This window comes from Platalea leucorodia (assembly GCF_965183815.1).
Source record: "Platalea leucorodia genome assembly, chromosome: 17".
In the NCBI taxonomy this organism is placed as follows: Eukaryota; Metazoa; Chordata; class Aves; order Pelecaniformes; family Threskiornithidae; genus Platalea; species Platalea leucorodia.
Window position 1 is genome coordinate 6,239,174 of NC_138839.1, and position 9,102 is coordinate 6,248,275.

The following is a 9,102-nucleotide window of genomic DNA, read 5'->3' on the forward strand; positions in this document are numbered from 1 at the left end:
GCAGGGGCCGGGCCTCCCCGTCCCTCCGCACCCCGCGACGAGCCGCCAGCGCCCGAGGCCCCACCGAGGCGGAGGGGCCGCCGCGGCCCGGGGCCGGCCGGGCGCGGCGGGACGCCCCGTGGGGCGCGGCGGGGCGGTGTCCCGGCTCCTCCCGCCCTCCCCTGGGCGGCCCGGGGCCAGCGGCGGGGCCCGGCCCAGCCCCACGTGAGGCGGCCCCGCCGCCGCGAGTCACGGGGCGAGCGGGCCGCTGCCATGGAGCTGCCTGCCGTCAACCTCAAGGTAGGGGCCGCGGGGCCGAGCCGCTCCCGGGCTTCCCCGGCGGGCAGGGGCCTGTCTGGCCGCCCCGTGGCCGGCCGCCCCCTCGCTCTCCGCGGGCTCGGAGGGAGCAGGTGGCCGCGGCGGGGCCGGGGGCTGCGCGGCGCTGGCCGAGGCCCCGCCGTGAGGAGCGGGAGGGCTGCGAGGGGGCTCCTCCGGGGCGGCAGCGCTCTTCCGCGGCCCGGGGGCGGCGGAGGCCCGGGGCGGCGGGAGGGCGTCCCGGGGAGCGGGCGCTTGGCCCGGCCCGCCCTCTGCTCTGGCATGCTGGCCAGCTTTGCGCTTGGCCCAGGCCCTGGCCGAGGGCCTGCTCAGGAGATGCGGAGGCTTCCGAGGAGGAGGAATGACTGGTGTTTCTAAACCTTTTTCATCACACGGGCAAACGTTGCAAAAGCAATTGGTCGCAAGACCAGCAGGCAATGACTCCATGGTTCTCTCTTACTTCAGGGCAGTTGCCAAAGTGGCCAAGGACTGGGCTGGGACAAGAGCTGGTCATTAACTTGTGTCCCTGGAGGCTTCCAGCTCAGCTGACCAGAGCTAATCCAGGATAAACACTACACAAGATCCTGAGGAGGCAAAGTTTTTGCTTGTCAGGCAAAATATCTTAGAAAGATGATCCCACTTACTTTGGGGTTATCATCTGGTAGATAATTGAAATTGCTTCTCTCTTGGGTGCGGGGCTTCAGTTGGGGGGAATTTGAAAATTTCAGTGAATATTTGGTAACCAGAGAAATGGGAAAGAAGGGACTTATCACAGTTATGTTACGCCTTTCACTTTGGGAAGAAGCACATCCTTGCGGGGAAGCTGGAGTATGCTAAAATCACTTTCTTGCTTTTGATGTTGGTGTTTGATATTGAAGCCTTCCCTGATACCAGACAGGTGAAATTTTCCTCTATTTTTGTTTTTTTTGTCTTTCGTATTTTCAGAGCCCTGAGATTTCTAGGTGTGTGTGCCTTTTTCCAGCTTCAGTACTTTGTGTATCTTGTCTGGTGTGGCAAGTTTCAGGTGCTTTCTTTGGTTAAAACTTTGCCCAGAGAATGAAAGCATCACTGATCACATCAGTTTTTTTTCTGCTATTGATTCATAAAGCTCTGAGCAATGGCCTTGGAGCAGGCTGCCTGTGGGCTGGGTGGGAGGATAGTATTAGCTCAGCTACCGTTGTGAATTCAGCTTTGTACAGGAAGGGTTTCATGTGGCTGTGCTAAATAAAAGCTTGGCGTTCATAGAATAATGTTTTCCCCTCTTTATAGTTCACCAAGAAAAGCAGCCTCCCTTGTTGGAGGTAAATAAGCCAATGGATTTTTCAAGGCCTGGCATGCGGATTACATTACATTCTGGAAACTAGCTGATACTTTGCTCTGACAAGTTTGGACTATTGTGTGATTCCCAGGGCACTAGGAAGATTAAAAGATCTTGCCTTCTGCTTTGTTTTTTAACTTGGTTTGATTTTTTTTCCCCATGCTAAAACAACAGTGAAAAATAAGGACATTTAATTAAAAAGTTTGCCAACATGAAATACATATTCTACCATGGGAGGTGGAGATAGGGGAGCTGAAAAACACAGACTTCTTGAATGAATGAGTCACCATGACAACACAACTAAAATGTAGCCTTTCTTCTCTGGTTTCAGACAACCATTCCCAAATCTCTTCCTAGATAAGGGTAAGCTTGTCCTGGGCAAACTATTTTCAGCATTAAGAAATTCCTTGTTATCAAGTCTGCCGGTACTGCTCTGAGGCTGAAGAGCTGGGGAATACTGAGTTAATAATTGTACCTGCGTCTTTGTACTGTTCCTGAGTTAGGGCCTGCTTCCCTGAAACAGATCGCAAAGGTGGGAGAGGTTCTTACTCGGAAAGGGACTGGAAATAACAGACACTACTGCTATTCATTGGCACGATCTGCTTACAGTTTCTGTGAGATTAAAAAAGATGAGCGTCGTGATAGAAGCAGTTCCAAGAAAACTGCGTGACTGAGCTGTATTTGTGCCAGAACACAGCAATGTCTTAGCCTTGAGGTCTCTCTTTAAGCTACTTCCAGAGCTATAAAATTAATGTAGCAGGCTTTGCCCTAGAGTGGATGAGGAACACGCTCATGAAACAGCATCTACTGGCTCAGCTCTAATAGTAATGCTCAGCAAAGCATGTGGGAAGCAGCATAGCCATATTTTTGCAGTGAATGCTTGACACCTAGGATTATTCCGCTAACTATGCAGAGCCTCAAAATACAAAGTTTGAGTTTGATCAAGCCTGTACGATCCCCTACAATCCATGTGCCTGGAAACATACATTTTGTGCTTGGGCATTTTTAAATACTAGGTCACAGAATCATAGAATAAGTTAAATTAAAAGAGACTTCTGTATGTCATCAGTCCAACCTCCTGCTCAAAGCAAAGCTAACTTCAAAGTCAGATCAAATAGCACAACTCAAAATTCAGCTGACTTTTAAAAATCTCTAAGGATAGAACCATGACACCCCTGCTGGATAGCCTGTTTCACTGCCTAACCACTCTCATTATTATCACTCTGTTACAATAATGAGGAGCATCCTCACAGGTGGCTCACTCACAGGTGGTCACTCAGATCTGTATTTTGGTTACTCTATCCTCAGGTGAATATGTCACTCACAGAGTAGGTTAGCTCACTCTCAAAAAAAAAAAAAAAGTAAAATTTTAAAAGTTAGATACTACAAGAAAATAATTGTAATTTGGAGCCATGTAATTTTTAATTTAGTCAAAATTCAGCCTTGTGCTAGGGTCTGTGCTGCAGCATGTTTGAAGGAGTGAGTTCCTGTTCGAAAGAGTTTCCCATCTAATGAGACCGAGGCAGACCCAGACTCTTTTTATGCTTGGCAATTAGTTCCATCACATGTAAGGATTTTCAGAGGAGCTAGGAATTCCCCTTAGCTCTCCCCAGTTTCCAGTGGGATGCTTTTAATGACGTGGTCATCCCTCTGCCCAGAAGGGATGGGGACGGAGGTCCCACCTTTCTTATTTTCTGCTCTCAGCACTAGTTCAAGCCTTAGGAGTTACTTTCTCAAAAGAAGAAATGTATGCCTTTCTTAGGTACAGACTTAAGTCCTTGAACAGATGGAAAAAATTTGAATTCTTCTGTTGTCTCATCAGGCGACTGCCTGCAAATTATCTAATCTTACATAGTGACTGTAGCTTTAAAGAATGTTTTTCGTTAACACTACATTTTCTACGTTAAAGCATACCAAGACCACCAGCTAATTCCATAGCGCCCTGAAGAACTGACCGGTAAATTGGACTAATAACCAGGAAGGGAATACCTTGTTTTTATTTCAGCAGTCCCTCATACTATCAGCCCTGGTTTACCTGACTTTAGGCTGATGACTAAGCTTGCTTCATAATTTAATAACTCCAATATCGATCTAGACAGCTTTAAAAAAAAAAAAAAGCCACCCTGCCTAATTATGTTAACTGGTGAGCCTTGAGGGGTCTTGCGGGTATGTAACATGCAATTAAACACTATCTAATTAAGAATTTCCCTGATGTTGTGATAGTCTCTTGAGTAAATGCTATTTGCATGTCTACATTCTTATCGAAGAACATCTTGTATTTTACTGATTGGCAGTTTCTGCCTGGTCTCTGTGGTACAACTGGGGAGAAGGGAAAGCGAGGGGTGGTGCTGAAGCATTTTGTAGGCTTTCATGAACGATTAAATAAAAATCATTAATAAAAATCTGTTTAAACAGTGTTTGAAGTTACAACAAAGTCCAGGCTACTCAGGGTGAATGCTTAGCAGATGTGCTAGGGTACTGCAGTGAAGCAGGAGCGCTCTCATGATAAGACATCTACACCGTGGTATCTTGGCAGAGCCATATGTGCCACAGCAGATGCATCACTCCTGTTGATTTCCTGGCTGCGCTTCACTCCTGTCACAGCTTCGTTGGTTATCCACTCTCTCCTTGAGCAACTAGTTTTGTATTAAGTTAGAGCATGGACAGACGTTTTAAGTCAGTGAACGTAGCCGGATGTCAGTAGATCTCAATTTCTATTTTAGTGTCTTAATGCCTCTATCTGCATACAGCTTTCCTGTGTCTACTGAGTAATTTAGCCTTTTGCTACTTACTCATTTCCCAATTTTTTTTTTTTTTTTTTGTGGGAGTTTGTGGGGGGAGTGTGCTTCAGAGGTTGTTGGTTTTGTTTTTTTTTTAATACTGAGTCAGTATAAATGCCAATTGGAGCATTTCTCACACCTAGAAAAAACTGGAAGAGCGCCTGTTCCCATGGATCCTCTGATATGTCCAGGCTTCAGCCTTTCTTTTATGAGGCTGCTAATGGAGCCTGTCTTCCATATTCTTGTTTTCACAAACATTTAGAGAGCGAATATGAGTGATCTCCCTTTGTTGAGATTGGCCAGCAGGCTCAAAAGCAAGTGAGCACATGGATATATGTATAGAAAAAGACGGAAGTGATATATTCTTGTTCCCATTTGCTGTCTCAATAAACATGTAGAGTATGTCTCCTTGGTTACAGAAATGTCAAGTACTGGTGAAGAGAATCCTTGTGTCACTTGTTACAGTAAAATGCTTTCTTCTTGGATTTGTCCCCCTGAGCACAAGGATCAGGCTCGTTAAGGACATTTGCAAAGTAGAGAATCTGTGACAGCATTATCTTATTGCTGCTTAGAGCATTGCCGGCATTTCGGCCCTGGTGGCTTCACTGGGAATGAAAAGAGCTGCGTACTATGGCAGGATTGGGTTCTCAGGTTCCTAGAAGACGCCTTCAGGTCTGTTAATATTGCAGTGAGGTTAAATCACTGCTCTGAACAGACTGGAAGGAGGTAAAAGGAGGATTTACTGAGGACTGGAGTGAAATTACTGGGAGCTGCAGGCATGACTTTCCATGGACTTCTTGGTGATGGGATGCCAGATTGGTCATGTATAAACTGTGCTAGCATAGCGTGAATCAGATTGCCCGGCTTTCTGTACAAACTCTTCTGGAGTTCCAAAATCAATAACCCATTTAGAAAAGACTAAGTGGGCCCTGAATCAACTGTCGACAGAGATGACAACGATAATGAATGACTATGCTGTAGCACCACAGGAAATACTCAGCAACAGAAGCAGAGAAAAATGGTTTTGTGTCTTCACTGTCCCAGTTGCTATACCAGTTTTCTGCACTGGTTCACGGGTCCAGGGCACTCTTCCACCTGTCCCTCGGAAACAAGATGGTGTCATTTCACGTCGATCCCCCCACAGTTCTCCCAGCTTACTGACCTGTCTTCCTCTCTGTTTTTTTTCATAGGCCATCATTCTGGTACACTGGCTGCTGACAGTGTGGTGAGTGATTGGTAACTGGCCTGGCCTGGGTGAGAAGAGGGTATTCCTTCAAACTAGGAATGCGACATTCTCAGGGAATCAGCACTCCCTGTTTGTGCCTGTCTGTGTGCAAGAAGATCCTAAATCTAAGAGTGGGGTGTTTGCGTGGGAACAGGGATGAATGCAAACAAACTGTTGCAGGCTTATTGTGAATGTAGGCTTGGTTTTTTTTTGTCTTGTTTGGCAGGGGATGCATGAATTACATGTTTCCAGCCTCCTATGCCTGGGGAAATTTCAGTGTCCTTGCAGTGGGGATCTGGGCCATTGTGCAGCGAGATTCCCTTGATGCCATCATGATGGTGAGCGTGAGGGTATTTGCCTCCACCAGGCTGCTCAGGGAGAGGGTGGAGGGCAGAGACAGCTTCTTTGAGTCAGTGATGATTTTCATCTGTTCCCAATACAGCAGTGAACAAGACAAATTCCCTGTTTGGGTTGTTTTGGGTTTTTTAAGAGAGTGTATAAATCTATAAGCACTGTAAACCATGGTGAGAAGCGTTCACTGTCACTTATTTTGCTTCTCAGAGATGAGGCATACTTGATTCTTACTTTTTTTACCTGCTGTTGTGACTTGTAATGCCAGGGGAGGACTCAAAGCATTTAATATGCTTGAGTTGGAGGGGCTTTTTAAAACCCTTCTCTGAACATTGAAGAGATATTGTGAGGTGTCTGACAGATGTGAAGAAAATGCACGAAATACAAGATCATTCATTTAGGAATCTCTGTCTACCTGGGGCAGTGTCAAGGGTTATCAATGTGTGATAGTGGGGTGAAGGCATGACTGTGCGCACACAGATCTCGCAGGAAACAGACGCTGTAACTGACTTACTCCTAGTGGTTAATCCCCTGTTCAGTTCATGTCCCATTCTCTCTTTGTTTCCAGTTCCTGACTGGCTTGCTGCTCACCGTCCTCACAGACATCATTCACATCTCTGTCTTCTACCCTCCAAACAAATATCTCACTGATGCGAAACGTTTCAGTGTAGGTATGGCCATCTTCAGCCTCCTCCTCAAACCTGCGTCCTGCTATTTGGTGTATCGAATGTATCGGGAGCGTGGAGGAGAGTACACCTTGAACATAGGTAGGATGCTTCCTCTGCCTCCAAGTCAATGTGGGCCACCTCCTCTGGTGTTAGGGAGACCACCTTGCACTTTGGACCCTTCAGCCTGAGCTCTGTGCAGCTGGATTCTGCCCCCCTTTCCAGGGAGACGTGGTGCTTGCTCTCTCTTGCTCATGTCTGTTCTCCCATTTTGTGGTTCTGGTGTGTCTTAGACCTTAAATGTACATTCTTCCTCTCTTCCCTTGCAGACCTGGAGTCCTCGTCTGACAGCTGTTTTGCCCACAATGGTATCGATACCACTGCTGTCTCTCTTATTCAGTATAACTGAGAGGCTTTTCCTCTCTTACTCCTCCTGCATTTGTGTGTGCTTGTTGGAAGCCTTTGGGTGTCCTCTCTTTGCCAACCCTTTCTTTTCCTTCTGGGGGAAAGTAGAGGCAGTATCCCCTCGAGTTGGATTATGCACAAGAGGGAGAGAAGCTGGATTTCTAACTCCATGCTTTCTCTGGGCCTCACATGTCCTAGCTACCTTGATTGCTTTGGACCTCCATTTTTCCTCACCTGGAAAATGGGACTGATGTTTACCTTGTGGGACTTTGCCTGGAGGCACTAATTTTTCTCCTGATTGTACTTGCTAATGATAATGTGTCAGCTTTGCCAGAGAAAAGGGGCTGTGGCTGGATGTTCTGGGTCTCAGTCAGCTTTGCCAAGCATGCCTGGTGCTAGTTCATGCCGGGGCAGCTGCCAGGGATTGTTTGCTGTGTGGGAGTTCACCCTGGCAAAATCAGGAGCCTGGCACAGTTATCTTTTTGCCTTCATAAGAAGGCTGTGCATGACAGAGGATGGTATAACTGCATTACAGTGTTTGAAAGCTGTCACTTGTGCTGCTTTGGTGCTAGCAAAGAAGATAATGGTTCCTGTGCAAAGAGGTGGATACCTGCAGAGGAGGAGAGGCCATGGAAGGAAACCATGGCTTGGGCGCTATGTGCTGCTTGCATCTTTCTGCTAGTGGAATGTGGATGTCTTCTCCATGAGCTACTTCTGCAAATGCCAGACAGATCTGCCTTAACTGGGTCAGAAGGCCTCTGAGCCAACTGCAGTGCCTTGCTGTGGGCCACGTTTGTGCCAGATTTTATTAGTTGCTCACTGTGCTTGCAGCTGGGATTTGGGAATGCCATGGAAAGTGTAGGTATCGTTGTGGAGTTCATCCCTTTGCTTGGAATCTGGGAGCACTCCTTTTCAACCACACTATCCCAATACAGGCGTGATGCTGTCCGAGAGTCTCATCTCAGGCACAGGCTGGAATTCAGACACTTTGTAGTTTCATATCCTCTCCTGAACTGTCTTTATCACAAGATTTTCAGTACAAACTGTGTGCTGTTGTTTTGTCAAATGTGGTTGACGAATTTCCTCTCTCATTTTCCTGCTGTCTGGTATTTTCCTTTTTAACCTAACAGTGTTGCATTTTTCCTGGTCTTCTCTGTCTCATTTTCTTTCCACACAAAATCCCTTTTTGTTGCTTGGCAGCATCCTTGCTGCATAGAACAAGCCTCTGATATGGTTTGGTGCGCACCTTTGATTCAGGTTGCTTTCTAGCCATGGCAGATACCTAGCCTACAGATAAAAGAGCTTCCATGCATATTCTCTGTCTGTCTCTCTTCTTTCCCTGCTCATCCCCTGGACAGTAACGGGACAGTTCATAGGGCACTTAGGAGCACTGCTGGATTCAAATTCAGTGCCATGGTGTAGCACACTTGAGGCATAGCTGCATTGTTGGGAAGAGTGGTTCATGGATGAATCATGCTCTTAAATCTATGCTGTCAGCTAGCCGTGGTTCCTGCTGGTTTTGTCTGTTCATTTTTCCGCTAGATCTCATAAACTTGATCTTGCTGAAATATGGTATTACAGGAGCCTGTTATGCTGCTATGTAGTATTGCGGGTGTTGCTTTCCACACAGCCATGTGGCTACTAAGAGAGCAGTTCTCAGGGAATCGAGGCATGTTCAAATGCATCTCAGTTATTTTGCCTTCGTTGGAAGGATGAGGTTTTTTACCTCCTGCCTGTGTAGTGAGGATTGCAGAACACAAGTGCTAGGGAGCTGGTAGAGCAGCTAATGTGGTGTGCTCCTGTGCTGTTCGTTTCTTGTAGGGGATTCATTTCTTGTGCTTTTGCTTTCTTACCAAGCTTGTTCTCTTCCATCTCTATTCAGGTGTCACCCATGCAGGCCGGGATCGCAGCACCTATGAGCCAATTGATCAGCAGGATGCCCCTCCGCAGTGGCCTGACTCAAGCAAGACAGCCCAGCAGGCGTACTGAGGCCCTCTCTGCAACAGAAAACGGATGCTTCCCTTGCCAGTCTAGCCTTGTGCTCTTCCCATGCCTGTTGTGATG

General features: G+C 47.0%; 1 protein-coding gene across 1 annotated transcript; it reads left to right on the top strand.

The window, feature by feature from the left end:
* Positions 1-197: 197 nt before the first annotated feature.
* On the top strand, positions 198-9,059 carry AGTRAP (angiotensin II receptor associated protein). The gene is made up of 5 exons (XM_082328897.1): positions 198-279; positions 5,583-5,617; positions 5,844-5,955; positions 6,537-6,735; positions 8,921-9,059. Exons 1-5 carry the CDS (start codon positions 253-255, stop codon positions 9,025-9,027), a joined length of 480 nt encoding a protein of 159 aa, XP_082185023.1. The 5' UTR covers positions 198-252; the 3' UTR covers positions 9,028-9,059.
* The last annotated feature ends 43 nt before the right edge of the window (positions 9,060-9,102 follow it).

What these genes read in the sequence shown, in the direction of transcription:
- AGTRAP (XM_082328897.1), top strand. Translation starts at nt 253, where the DNA reads ATGGAGCTGCCTGCCGTCAACCTCAAG. An exon ending in TGCCTGCCGTCAACCTCAAG is followed by an intron (nt 280 to 5,582) that starts GTAGGGGCCGCG and finishes TTTTTTTCATAG; the next exon opens with GCCATCATTCTGGTACACTG. An exon ending in AGAGTACACCTTGAACATAG is followed by an intron (nt 6,736 to 8,920) that starts GTAGGATGCTTC and finishes ATCTCTATTCAG; the next exon opens with GTGTCACCCATGCAGGCCGG.